The sequence below is a fragment of the Canis lupus genome, chromosome 21 (genome assembly GCF_011100685.1).
Source record: "Canis lupus familiaris isolate Mischka breed German Shepherd chromosome 21, alternate assembly UU_Cfam_GSD_1.0, whole genome shotgun sequence".
Lineage (NCBI taxonomy): Eukaryota > Metazoa > Chordata > Mammalia > Carnivora > Canidae > Canis > Canis lupus.
The window spans coordinates 33,338,172-33,359,772 of record NC_049242.1 but is presented as its reverse complement, the minus strand read 5'-3'; the positions used below and the strand labels follow the sequence as shown (position 1 = coordinate 33,359,772).

Genomic DNA, 21,601 nt, shown 5'->3' with positions numbered 1-21,601 from the left:
GAGAGGGCTCTGCCCTCCCAAGAGCTGCTGTATGCTGGTCCCTGGCTGCCAAGCCTGCTCGCGCTTTTCAAGTCGCCGGGGCATCATTTGCTGGGGGGAGTGGGCTCCCGGCTCCTGCCGAAACTCCCGACGGAGCGTGGCGACTGGGTGGTCGTCTTCGACTTGGCTGGGAGACGCTGCGGATGCCTCTGCGCTTTCATGTTGCTTAGGCTCTAAGTTTGAAGTCGGCTGTAAGGGTGTCGCTACCTTCGTTTTTACTTTCCCTTTTCTTTGTGTTGCGAATTGAAGGTTAGGAGGGCAGGAAGAGGATTGACTTGGGCTCCCCAGAACTATTAAGAATGGCTACGATTCAGTGGTGAAGTTCAGGTAATAGTTTCTCGTAGCTCTCAGACTTTTTCCAAACTACTGGAAATAACGAGTTTTTTTTGTTAAGTGTTCATTTGCTTTGACAACAAGGCTGAGGAAAGGTGAGATAGTGTGGAGACAGGATTTGTTCGGTCGGGTATTCCAGGTGTAGAATCAGGGAGTTAGGATGAGGTGGCTGGTCGCTTCAGCACGTTGGTGACCTGCTTACGGTAACTGGAGAGCTGGACGTTTGACTTGGTGACTTTTGCATTTCAGGTGATTATGGGATTGCCGGAAGATGAAAGCAAAAGGATGTTAAAGATAGCCAGCCTACTGAGTCTAGTTTGAGATGAAATAGTTACTATTTCTTAGGCCCTTATAAAGATGAAAAAAAATGTGACACAAAGCTGGATTAGGTGACTTGAAGCTTGAGGAATTTGCTTACAAAACAGATATGTACCCAATGGATACATTCTCTTTGTCACAGAGTATTGCTCAGATGAAAAACAAGGTGTTTTATATTTTCAGTACCTTCCAGATGTTCTTTTGCATTTTATAAACAAATGTCATTAATCAAAGTAGTTTTACGTGGGGGTCCCTGGGTGGATCAGCGGTTTGGTGCCTGCCTTTGGCCCAGAGCATGATCCTGGAGACCTGGGATTGAGTCCCACATCAAGCTTCCTGCATGGAGCCTGCTTCTCCCTCTACCTATGTCTCTGTCTCTCTCTGTCTCTCTTGAATAAATAGATAAAATCTTAAAAAAAAAAGAAATACTTTTACGTACCTCAGCCAGTTATAATGAGTCCCAGGTCTTTAGTCTATTCATTAAGGATTGAGTACAAAATATCAATTTTAAAATCCCTTTGTAGTTATAGGATGCAATTACAAGATATCTTTGTATTCCTAGAATCTTCTGAATGGTTGTAAAAACTGAGTGGTAGTGGATAGGGTGCTATAAGTCTAATGATTCAGAGAGAAACCTTAATTCTGATTTTGTCACGGGTAGCGAAACTTCGTGTTAACAGTATTTACCAGACTGTAGAACGGAGTTCAAGTGTACATAGTTCTTCAGGGCCATTCATAATCTTCAGATTTTCCCCAAATCACTCCCTGTCTCATATCTTAGTACATTTTGTCAAACAAATGGCTTGTTGAAAATCCTTTCAATCAGTGCTAGTCCAGGCTCTTAAATAAAGCTGGCCCATTTCCTCAATTTTCTAAGTAGGCTAAGATTTCTAAACAAATGCTTTAAAAACTGCTCCCATCATATGTTTTTTTTTTTTTTAATTTTTATTTATTAATGATAGTCACAGAGAGCGGGGAGGGGGTGCAGAGACACAGGCAGAGGGAGAAGCAGACTCCCTGCACCGGGAGCTGGATGTGGGATTCGATCCTGGGTCTCCAGGATCACGCCCTGGGCCAAAGGCAGGCGCCAAACCGCTGCGCCACCCAGGGATCCCCCATCATATGTTTTTTAACATTCTTTCAGTAACTCAACACTTTGTAGAGAATGGATAATTTTGGCATATTCGTACAATGACACGACCACTATGTGCTAAGGAAAAGGACACAAAATTGTTTCTGGGAGAAGATGTTTTAGGTCACTTAGTTCAGTAATTTGAATGTTTTCATCATGAATTTGTAAATATTTTTTAACACTAAAGAATTAATTATTATTTTTTTTTTTAGAGTTTACTTATTTACAAGAGACACACACACAGAGAGAGGCAGAGACACAGGCAAAGGGAGAACCAGGTTTCCTACGGGGAGCCCAATGTGGGACCCAATCTCCGGACCCGGGATCATGCCCTGAGCTGAAGGCAGACACTCAACCAAACTAAACAATTTAAAACCAAACTAGTAGCTTGTTCTCCATTAAGTTAAATGTTAGCCTGTCTCTTAATTCTCACTTTAATGGTATACAGCAGTGGTTCTTAAGCACCTTGATAATTCCTTTGAGATTCAGATGAAAACTATGAGAGATGTACTACAGGTTTGAAGTTCTAGAGCACCTAGGTGGTTTAGTTGGTTAAGCTTCCAATCTTGGTTTCAGTTTTGGTCATGATCTCAGGGCCCTGAGATCCAGTCCCACCTTGGGCTCTGTTCAGCAGGGAGTCTGCTCAAGATTCTCTCTCCCAGGCGGCCCCAGTGGCGCAGCGGCGTAGCGCTGCCTGCAGCCTGAGGTGTGATCCTGGAGACCCGGGATCGAGTCCCATGTCGAGCTCCCTGCATGGAGCCTGATTCTCCCTCTGCCTGTGTCTCTGCCTCTCTATCTCTCTGTTTCTATCATGAATAAATAAATAAAATCTTTAAAAAAAAATTCTCCCTCTGCTCTCTCCTCTCATGTTTACACTCTAATAAACATTTTATTATTATTTTTAAAGATTTTATTTATTCATGAGAGAGAGAGAGAGAGAGAGGCAGAGACACAAGCAGAGGGATAAGTACGCTGCAGGGACGCAGGACTCTATTCCAGATTCCAGGAATACACCCTGGGCCGAAGGCAGGCACTAAATTGCTGAGCCACTCAGGGATCCCTAATAAATATTTTAAAAAAGAAAAAGCTTGAAGTTCCATAGAGCTCAGGGACCCAGAGTTAAGTCCTTGTTTGTAATAAACTCTTTAGGTTAACTTCATTCAGCTTCCACACTAATCAAGGTTCAACTAGAACATACTTTAGGCAGTATATGACTAGGCTATTTAAAAATCCCAGTATCAGTTCTTGGTATATATGCTGATGACAGCCTAGGTATCCTACAACTGGTAATATTGTTCATGGCTAATTGTAGGAGTTCCTGTACTTCAAAAACTAAACTTATAATAATGCCAATATGAATGCAGTTTCTCTTTCTTTTTTTACTAACTCTATCCTTCGACCAATTTGTTAACTCCATTTGAATAAAATCACTCAAATAGCTTCAAAGTTTACCTGTTGTGGTTAATTTATGTTTTAGTTGCAAACTAAGAGGAAAATATACTCTCCATGTATAAAATATTATAAATCTTCTAAAGCCCCTTAAAAGAAGGGAGAAATGTGTGGGAAATATCGGAAAGGGAGACAACATAAAGACTCCTAACTCTGGGAAACGAACTAGGGGTGGTGGAAAGGGAGGAGGGGGTGGGTGGGGGTGAATGGGTGACGGGCACTGAAGGGGGCACTTGACGGGATGAGCACTGGGTGTTATTCTGTATGTTGGTAAATTGAACACCAATACAAAATAAATTTATTATAAAAAAAATAAAGCCCCTTAAGATTCCAAGTGTCTCTTGACACTGGCTACCTTGACAACATTCTAGCTATCATTTTGGTTTCTAATTACACTTTAGAGCATTATAGAAGGGAAACCAGTTTCGTTAATATGCATAGTAAATCTGCAGCATTTCAGCAGAGTAAGTAGTGAGTAGTCCAAGAATGGAACCACAGATTTTAACATGATTTTATTTTTCTGGGAAAATAACCTTTTTAAATTTCTTTTTTAAGATTTGATTTTAGAGAGTGAGTGCACACACAAGCAGGGGGAGGGGTGGGGGAGGAATAAGCAGAATTCCATGCAGAACCTGGTTTGAACCTGATTCAGGGCTTGATATTAGGGCCTAAAATCATGACCTGAGTCACAACCAAGAGTCAGATGCTCAACTGACTGAGCCACCTGGCACCCCTGGTAAACAATCTTGAGACAAAATGGCAATTTTTTGTAAGATTTATTATATTTTTTTGTTGTTAAAGACTTTATTTATTCGTGAGAGACAGAGGCAGAGAGAGAGAGAGAGGCAGGCTCCATGCAAGGAGCCTGACGTGGTACTCGATCCCTGGTCTCCAGGATCAGGCCCTGGGCTGAAGGCGGCACTAAACCGCTGAGCCACCCGGGCTTCCCCTAAAGATTTATTTTTGTGAGTGAATGAGCGTGCATACACAAGCCTGAGGGAGGGGTACATGGAGAGGGAGAGAATTCCAAGACAATTCCCCAATGAGTGTGGAGCCTGACAGGAGGCTCAGTCTCAAGAGTTTGAGATCACGACCTGAGCCAAAAGAGTTGGAGAAGCAGGCTCCATACGGAGCCCAACTTGGGACTCGATTCTGGGTCTCCAGGATCAGGCCCTGGGCTGAAGGTGGCGCTAAACTGGTGAGCCACCCGGGCTGCTCAGATTGGTACTATTCTATAGAGAAACACCCAGTGCTGTAATTCTGAGGAAAAAAAAAAAAGTTTGGCTGTCTTAAATTCCTAATACTATGTGTTCTATTAAAAGATACAACAGAGGAGCCACATTTACAGGAAAACAAGAATTTTAAGGACCATCCCCCAAAACTTTGGCACCAACTACAGCTAATAGGGCTGTTTGATAGGGTGATGGATATAAAATATGAACAGGGCATCTGGCCGGCTCCGTGGAGTATGTGAGTCTTGATCTTGGGGTACTGTGTTCAAAACCCATGTTGGGCCTAGAGTTACTTAACAATAAACAAATGAACTAGTAGCAAAACGAAATATGGGGAGATACAATCTCAAACTATTTACTCCCAATCTCTAGACTACTTACAACTAAATAATCATGAATAAAACTTTTTTTATGAATAAAACTTTTAAGTTTAGAAACATTTCATGTTATCTTTAGAGAACTTTAACCAAATTTGAGACTTAACAAAACTGAAAATTGAGATTCATATAAAATTCACCATTTTTGTGTTTACTTTAGTAGCTTTTAGAATATTCAAATGGCTGTACAAACCATCACCAGTATCTAACCTAAAACATCATCCCCAGAAGAAATCCTGTACCACCCATTAGCAGTAATTCTTCATTCCTTCTCCACCCAACACCACCACTTTGTCTCTGAACTTAATTCTAGACATTACGTATGAATAGAAAGTTTTGTCTGACTTCACAATTTCAAGGCTCATTCACTTTTAAGATTTTATTTGTTCATGAGAGACAAAGACATAGGCAGAGGAAGAAGGAGGCTCCACATGGGAAGCACAATGTAGGACTTGATCCCAGGACTCCAGGATCATGACCAAGGGCAAAAGCAGACGCTCAACCACTGAGCCACCCAGGTGCCACAAGGCTCATCCACATTGTAACATTTAACAGTACTTTATTACTTTTTATTGCCTAATATCCAAAGGACTGTATGGCTATACATTTTATCCACCCACCAATTAATGGTTATTTGGGTTGTTTCTTCTACCTTTTGGCTATAATGCTACTATGAACAATTGTGCATGTTTTTGTGCAGATGTTTCATTTCTTTTGGTTATGTGTATCTAGCAGTAGAATTTCTGAATTACACTATTTTCAGTCTTCTAGGAACTGCCAAACTTTTCTATAAGCATTTTCTTTTCTTTTCTTTTTTTTTTATTTTATGATAGTCACAGAGAGAGAGAGAAAGAGAGAGGCAGAGACATAGGCAGAGGGAGAAGCAGGCTCCATGCACCGGGAGCCCGATATGGGATTCGATCCCGGGTCTCCAGGATCGCGCCCTGGGCCAAAGGCAGGCGCCAAACCGCTGCGCCACCCAGGGATCCCAAGCATTTTCATTTTATCAGCAGTTTATGAGGGTTTCAATTTCTCCACATCCTCACCAAACTTGTAATGTTCATCTTAAGACATGTTAGTAGGTGTGAAATATTTCCTTGTGATTTCCCTACTGACTAGTGATGTTCAACACCTTTTCCTGATATTGGCCATCTATCTTTGGAGAAATTTTTTTCCAGTAGGTTCACCCAACATGGATGGGGCTTGAACTCATGACCCAAAAATTGTCACCTGCTCTACTGAGCCAGCCAGGCACCCCGATTCCTTTTTAAATTGGTGTCTTTGTTCTAAGAGTCCTCTATATACTCAGGATTTGCAGATATTTTTTCATAATCTCTGGGTTGTCTTTTCACTTGCTGGTAGTGTCCTTTGAAGCAGTTTAAAGGGACACCTGGATGGCTCGGTGGTTAAGGCTTTTTGGCTCAGGGTGTGATCCTGGGGTTGAGGCTCCTGAGGGGAGCCTGCTTTTACCTCTGCCTATGTCTCTGCTTCCTCTGTGTCTCTCTTGAATAAAAAATTCTTAAAAAAGAAAAATGAAGCAATTTAAAATTTTGAAGTTCAAATCACCTGTTTAATCTTTTGTTGCTTGTGTTTTGGCGTTAGATCCAACAAACTGTTGCCTAATTTATAGTCCAAGATTTATGTCAATAGGGACGCCTGGGTGGCTCAGCGGTTGAGCATTTGCCTTTGGCTCAGGGTGTGATTCTCAAGTCCAGGATCAAGTCCCACATTGGGCTCATTGCAGGGAACCTGCTTCTCCCTCTGCCTAGGTCTCTGCCTCTCATGAATAAAATCCTTAAAAAAATTTTTTTTTTTGGAGTTTGAGACTTTCATTTTTTTTAATTCATGAGAGACACACAGAGAAAGGCAGACACAGGCAGAGAGAGAAGCAGGCTCCACATGGGGAGCCTGACGTGGGACTCCATCCCAGGTTTCCTGGATTAGGCTGAAGGTGGCACTAAACTGCTGAGCCAACCAGGCTGCTGCCCTGGAGTTTGAGATCTTCTATCTAAATCTTTGAACCAAAAAAATAAAAAATAATAACAAATCTTTGAACCACTTTGAGTTAATTTTTTGTGTGGTTTGAGTATAGATACCCAGCTGTCTCAGAACCACTGGTTGAAAAGATTATTCTAATACTGAATGGTCTTGGCATTGTTGTCAAAAATCAATTGACCATAAACTTATGGATTTCTGAACTCTCAATTTTATTCCATTAGTCAGCATAAAATGTCTATCCTTACACAGTACCACTGTCATGATTACAAAATCATGTTTGCTTTCAAGCTTGTTTCGGCTAGTTTGAGTCCCTTGCATATGCAAATTGTTTCTCATTTCCTCAAAAAAAAAAAAAAAGTTGTTTTTTGTAGGGATTACACAGAATCTATAGATCAATTTGGAGAGGTCTGCCATCTTTAGGATACTATCTTCTAATTCACGAATGTAGGACAGCTTCCCATTTATTTAGGTCTTGTCTCAATGTTTCCAGTTTTCAACAGTGGGTTTTTCAGTTTTGCTAAATTTTTTTATGGGGATATAAGTGGGATTTAATTTCACTGCTGTTGTATAAAAATACAACTGATTTTTTTAAATATTAATCTTGTGTTTTGCAACCATAATGAAGTCAGTAGGTCTTTTTGTGTAGGGATTCCTATAAGCTTTATACAAGATCATGTATGTCATCTGCAAATAGTTTCCCCTCTTCCTTTCTAATCTGGAAGCCTTTTATTTCTTCTTCCTGCCTAATTGCCCTGGCTACAGCCTTATGTACAATGCTGAATAAAAATGGCAACAAGGAACTTGCTTGTCTGGTTCTTGATTGTAGGGGTAAGATTTTAATTTCTCATCACTATGTCCATTAATTAGCTTTAGGTTTTTGTTCATGCCTTTTTTCAGGTTGAGGAGTTCCTTGTATTTCTAGTTTGAGTTTATTAAAGGATTTTAAAAGAAATCTTAAGACTCAGACAGGAAGCATTTAAATATAGGATCCAAATATTGAGTATAACTGACAAATTTCAACCTATACATGAAAGCAGAATCCAGACACATATGACATATCACTTATGCTTTTAAAAACCTAGAAGGGGAGGGTGTTGCCTCACAAAAAACGTTATAAAAAAGATACTTTCTCCTTGCATATTAATAAAATCCTAGATTTCTAGCTGGCCATCTAGTTTCCCTTTGTAAGAACCACATTCACCAAAGTGCTATAGCAAGAGTGGCCAATCTCATCAAGGGTAAAACAGAATTCAGGAATGCTAAAAAGAAAAAGAAAAAAAAAGTCACAGATAATCTTCACCAAAATTTAAATTATATAAAACAGAACTGACATTTTTGTAATGGATGTTTTAATGTAATTTTAGGTCATTCATTTTACAAACACTTATGGAATGCCTACTATGATTAAGGCATTGTGTTAGATCTTCCCAAAGACATGGTTTAGTCATATTAACACAGTTCCTAATGACTTTTTCTTCATGCTTGCTTCAGGGCCTACATCTAGGGCGAAAAGAAGCATACAATCATGGCTGTGGTTTGGCCACCCCTGCTCTACACTCTGGTCTCTTCCAGGGGTGAGCACAGCAGTCACTATCTTGATAAGGTATGTAGCTTAGTAATTATCATTTTATTACCTGGAGAGAAACAGATTAACTTCCTTTAATAATGATAAATGAATACATTAAAAAAAAATAGATGGCTTAAGTTTACCAAAAAGTGAAGATTCTACACTGTCAGCCATTAGACAAAACAAAAATTGAAACCCAAACAAAATCAGAATTAACTTCTATAAATTAAAAAATAAGTTACAGGTTAGTGAAACTGTGGGAAAGACTTTATGTTAAATAATATCTACACACAACCAATTACAAGTCTGTAAACACTCTTATCCAAAGTCCTACAACCTTATCCAGAAGCACTGACAAATATCAAGGTGCATAATCTATAAAAACTATAATTTGATGTTAAATTTAAGGAAATACTGTAAATAAATGATATATATTTGAAACTTTAGAAACTAACATGAATACTATTTAATATTAAATATAATTTAATTTTAAGGTCTTTAATTTCAATTAAAATCTTTTTTTTTCAATTAAAATCTATAAATGGAGATTAGTTTGGATTGTATGACAGAGGAGACAAAAAAACTTATTCTCAGAGACATACCAATACATTTTCTTGGAATAAAAGCTCAGGAAATGAGAATTTTCATACTGTTCATGGGAATAACTAAAACCTTTATTAGATATGGTTTTCCAATAACAATGTGAAAATTGGAATTATCAATTCAAAGAGTACTGAAGTCTGAAATTTAAAAAAGTAGACTAGATATTAAGGGATAAAAGGTAAAGGAAGACAAAAATGTTTAATACTATTCAATATATCCCCTCTGTACACAATGTTGCATATATACAACTACTCCGTTTTAATTTTATTGATTTTATATAATAGTGAAATCCCCTTAAGCAACCTAGGGTATACAGATGGTGTCCAACTTGGGGGGAAAAAAAGTAGAAACACACTTGATTAACAGTTTTCACCCACACATTTTAGACAGACAATTTTTTTTTGTTTTTTGTTTTTTTGCCAAGATTTTCATAGTAAATTCATAAATATAGGAAATACTTTCACTCCTTCAGTGTTAAAATAGAAAACCAAACAGTGCCAACAGTAGTGGCTTAATTATTGGCATACAAGAAAAACACAACACCAATGGGTTTTCTTCATTATGCATTTTAAATATCAATATGTGCATTTGTTTCATTTTTACAGTTATAAATTTCCTAGTCTGTTATAGACAACAGCATTTAATAGCTTTGAATCCATTGAGATGTTGCTTTCAATTTGAAATATTGTGTGTATACATGTATATAAAAAAATAACCCAATGTATGACTCATCTGACAGATGTTTAAGATCAATAAAGGCTTATTTTTCAACATGCAGTTAGGAGAGAAGGAAGCAAGCCAACCTCTCCACATTGTCTTTGTTGCTGGCTTGTTTTTGCAGTGGTATCAATAGTGGTTTTTGGAGGGAACCGTGTGCCTTCAGCCTAGCTATTTAAGATCAGATACCACAATCAACAAGAGGGGATAGGAAGACGGGGATATGGGCAGGTGTTAAATTTTAAAAGTGTGCATTCTGCACTCTTTCTAGGTACAGGATAAAAACAGGCCAATGAAGAAAAAGTTTTATAATTAGGAAAAAACTGCAATCAAATCAAGACATAATAGCCGAATTAAGTTCTTTTAATAGATTGCATATATAGTTGTTTAGCCATACTCTTTGATCAACTCTTTAAGAGTAGAACTTTATATCCAATTTACATGCTTCAAATATCACCTTTCTTATTTGATACAGTAAGGTCTTGTATCCAAGTCTCCACTTGTACACTGAGAGCTTTAAGAAAACAGGACACAGAGGGAGTTGTCATTTTTTAGCAGCAATGAAATATCACTAACCCCTTTTAACATACCGAATTCAAGTCACTATCAGAGGTGAGTGCACCACAAAGTCACCAGGTACAAAATTGCTAGTTCATTTTTAAATTAATAACTTGAAATTACCCCTGCCCCCCACCCCATTACATCCCTTCTTTTTATAAACAGCAAACATTTTGCTATTTTATACATAGGCTAGCAGGCTTGTTTCAATATGAAAGTGCTAATTCATTTACAGATTTTTTTTAATCAGTTATGTAGTGCTACAATAAATGTCCAATAATCTACATAGGAACAATCTTTGATGAATGAAAATGATGAAGATTGAATAAGGCTATTGATTACCTTATCTTATTTACATATAAAGAATAGATACCCAATGGTGAAGAAGAGACAGAAATCGGACAAATACTCATAGGTGTAAAAATTACATCTACCTTTGAGCTTATACTGTAAATGAGACATTTTAAATAGTCCTGTAGCCCATGCCTATTTTTTCCTCAGAAAAAGAAAAGCTGCCTTCATGACATCCCCTCGTTTCAGATTTCCACAGTGTCACTTGAACTTTCAGTCAGAATCTTACTTTCTTCAAAAAATAAAGAAAATACCACCCCCAAATTACCGCCCTCCCCCCCGAAATCCCTCTGGTTTCTTTTTCAGTGCCAAGTTGCATGATCAGGTCCCACTGCCTGGGTTTTTCTGTCCATCTATTGATCAATTAGTTTAGAGTAGATAACATGAACCAGTTCTGGAACCGCTACTAGGAGGAACACAAGCTCTTCACTACAATCACACAGCAGGAAATAAAGTGATAACTCAATTCATCCCTGGTGCCGGGCCTCCAAAATTGAAAGAACTTGGCACAACCGGAGCACTGAATTTGTATCCTCCATGCTTCTCAATCATTTTGGATTCTAAAAAAACAAGTAAGTGAAAGTTTATTTTTTTAAGTGAAAGTTTAATAGGGTATTTAATCATCTTACTACTTTGAAGAAGAGAAGGAATTGATAGACATTTACAAAAGCTTAACCCACTAGTATTAGCCAAAGTTCCAAAGTTGTCCCCTCCTTCCTTCTCTTGTATAGGAGTAAGAGAGGAAGAGAGGTACATTACAGAGAGAAGATAAACTCTCATGTTGAATGCTGGAGACTTTTGGCCAACTTTCACTTTCTGATGTTAAAATAAAAAATCTTTAAATACACCTAAGTCAAATACTGAATCAGGAGTCAGTCTTCAAAGGGAGTAACAGCTAATAAATCTAGTGCAGGCAAATCCACACCTTAGAGAGCTGTGCTTTTTGTAAGGAGGATACTTCTTTGAAAATTAAATTAGTCTAATAAGACCTATAGAAAATTATTAGGACTACACTTAAAATCAGTCAACTTGGCAAAAAACAATTCATTTCTTCATTTCATTCCTTCTGAATTCCTATCACCTGTAACTGTAGCTTTTATATAATTTTAAAACATTAATATAAAATTTTAAAGCTGTATCAACTCATAAATTGCATTCAAGAGAGGCTGTGGTCCACTGACATACCATGAGCTGCTCTTCTTTGATCAGCCAGAGTTGCTATATCCTGTAACTGTTTTCTTTGTTCTTCATTAAGACCATGAGTCAAAGCCTGATACCACACAGGATTACGATTTTGTATAGCTATCAAAAGAAAACAAGGGAAAAAAGAGTAATAATACAAGAGGCCTTTCTATTGTGTTCCTTCTACTTCACCTCTAGTACTTAAATTCTGATCTATTTTATATTTTCCCAATAATAATTTAGATTAACTTATTTGTGAAAGATATAGGGAGAAAAAATTCTCGCTTAGTTTTATGCTACAAAAACTCTAATCACTCTCATACTTCATATCTCTAGCAAATAAATCAGAGCTGAGGGGTGCCAAGATGGCTCTTTCGGTTAAGTGTCTGCCTTCACCTCAGGCATCTGGCTTCCTGCTCAGTGGGGAATCTGCTTCTCCCTCTCCCTCTGCCCCTCCTCCCACTCATGATATCTCTCCATCACTCTCTCTCAAACAAATAAATACTTAAAAATCAGAGCTGAAAACAGTTCTTATATACTTAAGTAATAAAGTAGGAAAACTTTAAAATGCTCACTTTTTATGTTATAGCCTAAATTAATGGTCAAATCCAATCTGTGATAAATGCAGAACAAATTTTCCCAGTACATGACAAGACCAGGTATTATTTCAGTGTTTTGGGATGCCTGGGTGGCTCAGCAGTTGAGCATCTGCCTTCCGCTCAGGGCGTGATCCCAGAGTCCTGGGATCAGGATCAAGCCCTGCATCGGGCTCCCTATGGGGAGCCTGCTTCTCCCTTTCATGTCTCTGCCTCTCTCTGTGTGTCATGAATAAGTAAAATCTTAAAAAAAAAATAAAATATCAATGTTTTACAAAAACATGCACTAGATAAAATGACAGTTAAGGGTACCAAGTCTGACCACGTATTTCCCTGTTTCAATTAAGTAGCTATTCAAAGGGGTAGGTGTATACTGAGTGAGTTTGAGAGGGAGAAAAAATGCTCTATAAAGACTCCCACAAAATAAGTTTTTAACATAGTAATTCCAAGAATGAAAACCAATTTCTTCATGTATCAGATGCCAGATATTTTGGGGGTGGGGGAAATCGGACAACTAATCACACGATTTTCTATTTCTACTTTATTGCATTTACTATGCACTGGTCCTCAACTATAAACCATCCTTTTGGGATTAACATATATTTAAGTCTATAATTCTTTTTTTAAGATTTTATTTATTTATTCATGAGAGACAAACACACACACCACAGAGAGGCAGACACAAGCAGAGAGAGCAGCAGGCTCATTCAGGGAGCCTGTCGTGGGACTCGATCCCGGGTCTCCAGGATCACACCCTGGGCTGAAGATGGCGCTAAACCACTGAGCTACCTGGGCTGCCCGACTTAAGTCTATAAAATACAAAATCATGGACAAAAACAAGTCTATAATTCTTGGCACCTCATTCAATTCTTGCTGCCCGACATGTAGCTCAAAAACCAATCTGTTGTATTTCTGTAACCTTGCATCATAACTGCTTTGCCATGGGTTTGGAAGACTAATGCCTGGTTATCAGAGAACTCATTCAACATCAAAGTTCTTATAATATACAGGAATGATAGCACTCTGTGGGGGAAAGGGTATTTCAAATATAGTGCCAATTTTAATTTCTTAAGCTGGACAGAACACAGATTTTTTTATAGATTTTATTTATTTATTCATGAGAGAGAAAGGGGTAGAGACACAGGCAGAAGGAGAAGCAGGCCCCATGCAAGGAGCCCAATGTGGGACTCAATCCCAGATCCCGGGAGCATGCCCTAGCCAAAGGCAGACGTCCAACCACTGAGCCACACAAGCACCCCTAGAACACAGATGTTTTATTTGGTGAAGTCCAAGCAATGGATGGTATAGCCACATACAATGTGTTACAGGAAAAAAGAAAAGGGATTCCAAGATAACTGATATTAAAAATGGTCAAATTCGGGATCCCTGGGTGGCGCAGCGGTTTGGCGCCTGCCTTTGGCCCAGGGCGCGATCCTGGAGACCCGGGATCGAATCCCATGTCGGGCTCCCAGTGCATGGAGCCTGCTTCTCCCTCTGCCTGTGTCTCTTCCTCTCTCTCTCTCTCTCTCTGTGACTATCATAAATAAAAAAAATAAAAAATAATAAAATAAATAAATAAAAATGGTCAAATTCTCAGAAAGTTAACTACGGTTTTGGCCAGAGGGAAAAAAGATACAAAAACAAGTAACAGATAATAAAAGTGGGTATTTCTAGAGAAAGCTGAAAGGGCAGAAATCAGAAGTGGGAAAGAGGAACTGTCATTGCATAAATTTTGAAATATAGTATCTTCCTATTACATACACATCTAAATAACAGTAAAATAATAAAATGAGGAAATACTCTGAAACCCTAAGGCAACCGCAGTAACTTCAGATACTAGCTACTAGTCCTTAAACCATAGTCTAGTTTGGGTTTGATATACCTAAAATCCCTTAAGTGACAGACACAAGTAAGAACAGATAGGTTCAGGGAAATGGATCATATAGAGCTGTCTGAATTACATATAACAAGTTGACTTACTTTGAAATATAGCTTTAAATATCTGATACTCATCAACAGGGTTATCTTCATCATCAATGATTGTGGAGTAGCCTTCTAGAGCAGTCTCCTCAGCATCATCTTCTTCCCAATCTTCATCATCTCCATCCTCACCTGCTTGTTTAGCCAAAATCTCCAAATATTCTTGCCCATCTTCATCAATATCATCTTCATCACTCCCCAGTTCCTCTGCCAAGTCATAAATAGGTGCATTTGTTAACACTGAGGTATTCTGTTACTGAACAAACTGACAATGATCACAGTTAGTAAATTACAAATCACAAATGAATAAATTCAAATTCTAAGAATTGGTGTTTAAATACAATATTCAATGGGGCACCTGGTTGGGACAGCTGGTTAAGCATCTGACTCCAGTCCTGTTCTGGGGTCATGAGATCAAACGCCACGTCAGGCTCTGTGCTCAGCACCCAGGCTGCTTGAAATTCTCTCTGCCTCTCCCTCTGCCCTTCTCTCTCTCCCTCTCTCTCTCAAATAAACAAACAAATAAATAAATATTTAAATAAATATTTAGCAATAATCAGAATAAAACATTCTCATAAAAATTCAAGAAACTCAACCACAATTCTTAATACCAGAGGTTTGAAAAAGGATTACATAAGATGAAATTCAGCACTTGGGCTCTGGGCCTTATGGTATATACCGAACCAAACACCAACAGTAAAATAATATAGTTTATGTTATGTCCTTAGAACACCTTTCTGAGTTTTTTTTAAATTTTTTTTTAATTTATTTATGATAGTCACATAGAGAGAGAGGGAGGCAGAGACACAGGCAGAGGGAGAAGCAGGCTCCATGCACCGGGAGCCCGACGTGGGATTCGATCCTGGGTCTCCAGGATCGCGCCCTGGGCCAAAGGCAGGCGCTAAACCGCTGTGCCACCCAGGGATCCCTGAGTTGTTATTTTTTTAAAGGCCAGCTAGGTCAGTAAATGATAAAAGACAAAAACAGCAATAACTATCTTATTCTGAAACTATTATAATAATTTCTCTTAACCAACATTCTATCAATTTATACTCTTGTAGTCTGTAGTGTCCATTTGTATTAGCCACCTAATCAAATTTTATTTTTTTTTTAATAAAACCAATTTATTTATTTTTTTTAAAGAGTATTTATTTATTTATTCATAGAAACACACACAGAGAGAGAGAGGCAGAGACACAGGCAGAGGGAGAAGCAGGCACCATGCACAGAGCCCGATGTGGGACTGGATCCAGGGTCTCCAGGATCATGCCTGGGGCTGCAGGCGGCGCTAAACCGCTGCACCACAGGGGCTGCCCAACCTAATCAAAATTTTATAGTGCAGGTATACTTGGTTTTAGCACTAATAGATAATAGATGTTTGCCAACAGCAGAAACCATAAATACCTAGAATTGCTTTACATGTCAGGAGATCTAGCCAAAGTTCTGGCCTTCGCAGACCTTATACTCCAGCAGGAAGATAAGGTAGTCTTCCTTTCTTTCTTTTTAAAAAGATTTTATTTATTCATGAGACACAGAGAGAAAGAGGCAGAGACACAGGCAGAGGGAGAAGCAGGCTCCATGCAGGAAGCCTGATGTGGGACTCGATCCTGGGTCTCCAGGATCACACCCTGGGCGAAAGGCAGTGCTAAACTGCTGAGCCACCTCGGTTGCCCGATTAGGCAGTCTTTTTATGAATAAATAATGAAAGCATTTGGCCATGATCCCTCATTTTTTCAGAAGGGTTAAAAAAAGTAAGTCTACTGATGTTTCTAACCAGGTAATAAGTGTGGCTTCCTCCACCACAAATCCCTTACCAGTTTCATCATCATCTTCAGCTTCATCATCATCATCACTGTCATTCTCGTGTTCTGCATGGCAGGCATACGCTCTTTTTAATCCATTAAATAAAAGGATAAAAGCTGGCAAAATCTGTCCAGAAACTTGATTTAAAACTTGTGGTATTTGTTCCATATCAATAAGAGCACAAAGGCCCAGAACACACATCTTTCTGTCGTGAAGTCTAAAAAATAAAATAAAGTATATATATTTTTAATAAGTAGAGTATCTCACAAAGTTAAATAAAAAAAGATCCAATATGTCACTTACCCCAAGAAACAATCAACATCATTAAGCCATTGTGTAATAAAATGATTTGTAACTGGTTCAACATTATTAGGGAAGCGAAGATTTTCTAAGGTGTTGAGAAGTAGGTGTGGATTATAGTACAAAGCTGCAATGGCAACTTGCAGGCACATTGTCCGAAGTTCACTTGTCTTCACCTCTCTTGTCAGTCTCTCTAAAGCTGCTTCCACAAATAAGGGAATGCACTATAAAGAAGACAGCAAAATATTCCAAAACCTTAAGTAATAGCAGTCTGACCATAGTAACCTATTGCCTCAACTAATCTCTTTTTCTATTAGATGACCAATAGTTTTTAGTGTTGGCCTAGGCACTCACTGAAAAACCTAACGTTAGAGAAGACAAGTATTCACTAAGCTATTAGATCCTCACCAGGATAGCCAACTGGATTCACAATATTCTTATTGGCTAATCTTACTGTAATAATCACTTCACAACACATATACATCTTTATCAATTCATCTGTTGTACACCTTATGCTTATATGACATTTTATTTTATTTATGTCAATAAAGCTAAGAAAAAAATCCTATTGAAACTGACCACGGGGGGGGGGGGGGGGGGGGGGGGGAGAAACCACGGAAATTTAACCAAATCCACCTTACTGCAATGTGATAAATGTAGCACACAATACTCTCAGAGCCTACTATAAAAATACTTACCTTGCATGATAACAAACAGCCATAAAACTTGCCAGTTATATTTTCATACATATTAAAGATAGGATCATTATATATCGGTTAAATTTTAAACAAACATTTAAGAAATGTTATCTAGTGTCATAATAAACAATAAAACACAAAATACACAGCAACTGCCCCAAAAGAAGTAAACTGGAGGTAAAGATTCTCTCTACGTAGCCTCAAATAGGAATCATTAATAGTTAACCCCACTGACCTGGTCAATGCCACGCCCTTTGCATTGTAGAATGATGACTTCTAACAATTTTGCTGCATGACACTCTGCATCTTCTCCTGCAACTCCTGTAAGAACCTGATCAACACAAATATAAAACTGTAGTGAGGGTCCTATGCATCCCGGCTGGTGCATGATGGGTGGCATGTCTTGGGCGAATGGGGGCGCGCGTGGGGACACGGGGGGAGACAGTACTGCTGCTGCCAGCCACTTCAGCTTCAGCCCGGAGCCCACACTTGCCCACACTCGAGGACATCCGCCGCCTGCATGCTGAGTTTGCTGCTGAACAAGACTGGGGCCGGCCCCACCCCCGCCTCGGTGGGCCCAGGAGAAGTGGCGGAGCTCTTTCAGTGGAAGCCTGATGAGGAGCCTGGCCAAGCCCAGTCCCCCAGGGAACGGGCAGCCCTTCAAGAGAAGCTTAGTGACGTCCTCATCTACCTGGTAGCATTAGCAGCCCGCTGCCATGTGGACCTGCCCCAAACGGTGCTCTCCAAGATGGACCTCAACTGCTGGTGCTACCCAGCACATCTGTCCCGTGGCTCTGCCCTCAAGTACAGACTTCCCCGTTGGGCCACCTCTGAAGACCAAGCTGTGGGGCCTGCAAACCTTAAGACTGTGAGTCCACAGGCCAGGCCTCAACCTAGAAACCTGGGCAAAGGACCTGCAACTCAGCATGGCATCTGAGAAACAGAAAGTGGCCTGGCTGTGGAACTTTGTTCTAGTCCTTTTCTAACAGATCACAGGTTTAGGGGCCCTACTTCCTAAGGTCTGAGGCCCAAGAACCTCCAGTAGACAGTCTACTGGTATTTTTGTTCTCAATAAAAGTTTTGGTTAGCAAAAACAAAAACAACCAAACCTTTAAATCACAGAATATCTGTACCCTGCCTATAGTCCCTTGAGTTTTTAAGATATTCTAATTAATATAAATGATTACAATATTCATTGTACAGACTATAATCCAAAGCAACTGTCAGAATTTGGAGTTACTGGTTGGTTATATCTCAGCAATCACACATCTTGGTCTACATAATCAAATCACCTCCGCTGTAGGGCCATTCTGGACTACAACATGTTGAAAACCACTGTCTTCTCATACAACCATGGTAGCTAAAGCACTCTACTTTTCTTAGGAAGATATCTAGCTCGTATGTAAAGAAGTACCAAAAAAAAAAAAAAAAAAAAAAAAAAAGGCTGAGATTTCTAGGAAAGACCTTTCTCTACACAAGTCTCATAAAATAAGAAAGTCTCATTGAATTGGGAGAGGAGTTAAAAGAGGCAGCTTGTTGATGGCAAATGCTATTCCTAAACAAGAAATAAAAAACATGGAACTGACCTAATTAGACTAAAGAATTCTAAGTGTTAAGGGTAACTTCTGGAAAAGGAAAGTAGATGGTATAGATTATCACTGTTCCCAGAGTAATAACATAAACTATATAATTGACAATAAATAATGAATTCAATGATTATATCCCATATCTCTTGTGTAAGAAAAGCATTATTCAAAAAAAAGTAACATTCTGCATACATTTACTTCTGATTTTCCAAGAAATGGCACAGTACTTTTGACTTTCATTTTAAATAAACTCCTGGTTTTTACAATCTTGCTATTTACTACATAATTTCTGTAGAGCCTCCATAAACTGTATCCTCCAAGAATTTTCTTTATAAAAATCTTTGTTCCTGATCCTTTCAATATCACTCAAATAAGTTCAATCTTTTTTTTTTTTTTTTAAGATTTTATTTATTCACTCATGAGACACAGAGAGAGAGAAAAGCAGAGACACAGGCAGAGGGAGGAGCCAGCTCCATGCAGGGAGCCGGACATGGGAGTCTCCAGGATCACACCCCGGACTGAAGGTGGCGCTAAACCGCTGAGCCACCCAGGCTGCCAGATTCTTCCTTCTTTAGATTCAAAACCTAGTAAAGAACTATGGTAAGGTAAGCTCCAGGCACTCTAAGAAAAATTAAAAACATAACTCCAGTTAACGTCAGGGCACACAGAGGTGCCTGGGTGGCTCAGTGGTTAACCTTCAGCTCAAGTCATGATCTCAGGGTCCTGGGATCGAGCCCTGAGTTGGGCTCCCTGCTCAGTGGGGAGTCTGCTTCTCCCTCTGCCCCTTCCCTGTTTATGCTATCTAAAGTAAATAAAATCCTAAAAAAAAAAAGCCCTTGTTCTGTCAAACCCATATAATATGTTCACCATAATGTATCACGTATCTTCACTCATCACAACTTACTTTTTACAGCACCAGCCTCATGACATATCATTATATTAACTAAAAATGACCTACCTTCTTACACATACTATATATCATTTCAAGATACTTGGTATCAGACAGAAGTGTATCTGTATCAACTGTTACGTAATTATGAAGCAGAGGCATCATATCTGCATTAAAGAAAAGCATAAAAATATTAAAAATGAATTAAACTAATTAAAACAAAAAATTACTAAAAGTTAAAACCTTTACTAATGTAAATGCTGTTTCTGAAATATCTCCTTAGAAAAAGAAAGCAAATATGAATTTGTTTGGTCCCTAGCAGTATATATATGTACATTATACAAAGAGTATTATTATATTGTACAAAAAAGACTGACAGGGACAGGAGGGTAAGAATGTGTTAAAGGAAACAAATCTAGAAGCATAACTAAATCAAAACATATAATGGAAATCAATGTTATCCTGGAGTATTAACTGCAAATGAAAATATCTAAGAAGCATTTACAATGTTCTAAAGTATATGTTCAAGTGATATACTAAAAATGAATCAAAACAGGGAGAAATTCTCAGTATTAATATGCTGACTTTACTTACCTGTAAAGTAATCAAATCCATCTTGTTGAAAAACCTCAAATACCAGAGGTAGCAACTGCCACATTTGCGGAGACACTTGTTGACATGTCAAACTATGTGCTAAAGAGAAGATCTCTTCATAGAATTCTAAGAGACAGTATGGAGTTGTTAGGACAATGTTTGCTGATACAGAAAAGTAGGAAATTTTAAGCACAATCAGGGGTATATACCTAAGACATGTTGTTGTAAAACAGTTCCAATGACCTGTAAACAGATTCCTTCAAGTTGCTGGGTTATCTAAAAGAGAAGAGAAAACTGTATGTAACTGCTGCACACTAGTGAATGAATTAATGAATAATGCATAATCCAACTCACTGCTTATTGAAATATAAAGTCAGCATCATAAATCATTTTAAGTCTTTGTTGTTTTTTAAGTCTTTGTTTGAAAGTAACCCAAATTGTGGGTTAATGTGGAATTGAAACTTAATGTAATACCATTACAACTTAATGAGATACCATTACAATGAAACAAACACAGGGAATCACATGCACAATTTACCTAAGAAAAGTAGAGGAAAAAATAGCATCCAGAGAATATAATTATGAAAATAAAGGAACCACATCATTTTCCAGATAGATTACAAACCTTTTTGTGTTTAAATATTTAAATATAAATCAATTCAACTCAAGTGTAATTGAAAAGTCACTGTCAGTGGCTTACAGAAAAATTATTTGAAAGAAGGCATTATTCTTACCACTCCCACTAATTCCGAATCACCTCTATTTATATAACTGTTAAGATATAGTGAACCATAACACCCAAGACCAAAAATACAAATTCCTCTTGAATTGCCAGTATGATCCTCAATAGACCCCAAGTCCCTGGAAGCCATTAGAATGTTTAATGTGGGGAGGGGAGAGGAGGTAAAATTTACTAACTGGATATAGAACCAGGACATCCATTTCAATTACATATATTTAAAACATTTTTAACTCTTCAAATATAGCAACAACTAATTTATTAACCATAGGCAGCTAGAGAATTCCTCATGGCTTCTATCTCCAATTATATTGCAGAATATAGTTTACTGAAAATCTCCTGTAACAAAAGGCAATTTGCAGATAATCTGAAAACATGATTTATGAATATAAAAATCTGCACTGGAATTATAAACACCAAATTCAGGACACTAGTTACTTCTAACGGAAAGAAATAAAGAAATTGGATTAGGAAGTGGTCCCCAAAGGCTTCAATTACATCTATCTGAATTGGTTTTCTTACTGGAAATAAAGCCAAAAGGATATACTATAAAATGTTAA

The 21,601-nt window shown here is 38.3% G+C and overlaps 1 protein-coding gene, 1 long non-coding RNA gene and 1 pseudogene across 3 annotated transcripts in view; 2 read left to right on the top strand and 1 right to left on the bottom strand.

The window, feature by feature from the left end:
* The window catches only part of LOC111091552, a 48,423-nt gene that overhangs the window by 489 nt on the left and 26,333 nt on the right, over positions 1 to 21,601 (top strand). For both annotated transcript variants that reach the window (XR_005375733.1, XR_005375732.1), the window contains exon 2: positions 8,370 to 8,481. This is a non-coding gene — a long non-coding RNA (uncharacterized LOC111091552). The remainder of the gene's footprint in view (positions 1 to 8,369; positions 8,482 to 21,601) is intronic.
* Positions 9,087 to 21,601, bottom strand: part of IPO7 (importin 7) — a 55,891-nt gene continuing 43,376 nt past the window's right edge. The window contains exons 17-25 of the mRNA XM_038569015.1: positions 20,512 to 20,578; positions 20,303 to 20,428; positions 19,778 to 19,875; positions 17,469 to 17,564; positions 16,539 to 16,759; positions 16,247 to 16,452; positions 14,433 to 14,639; positions 11,860 to 11,976; positions 9,087 to 11,234 (exon numbers count right to left, since the gene is read on the bottom strand). Coding sequence (XP_038424943.1) covers positions 11,137 to 11,234; positions 11,860 to 11,976; positions 14,433 to 14,639; positions 16,247 to 16,452; positions 16,539 to 16,759; positions 17,469 to 17,564; positions 19,778 to 19,875; positions 20,303 to 20,428; positions 20,512 to 20,578 — 1,236 coding nt within the window. The 3' untranslated portion in view covers positions 9,087 to 11,136. The remainder of the gene's footprint in view (positions 11,235 to 11,859; positions 11,977 to 14,432; positions 14,640 to 16,246; positions 16,453 to 16,538; positions 16,760 to 17,468; positions 17,565 to 19,777; positions 19,876 to 20,302; positions 20,429 to 20,511; positions 20,579 to 21,601) is intronic.
* LOC102154368 lies at positions 17,474 to 18,676 on the top strand (annotated as a pseudogene).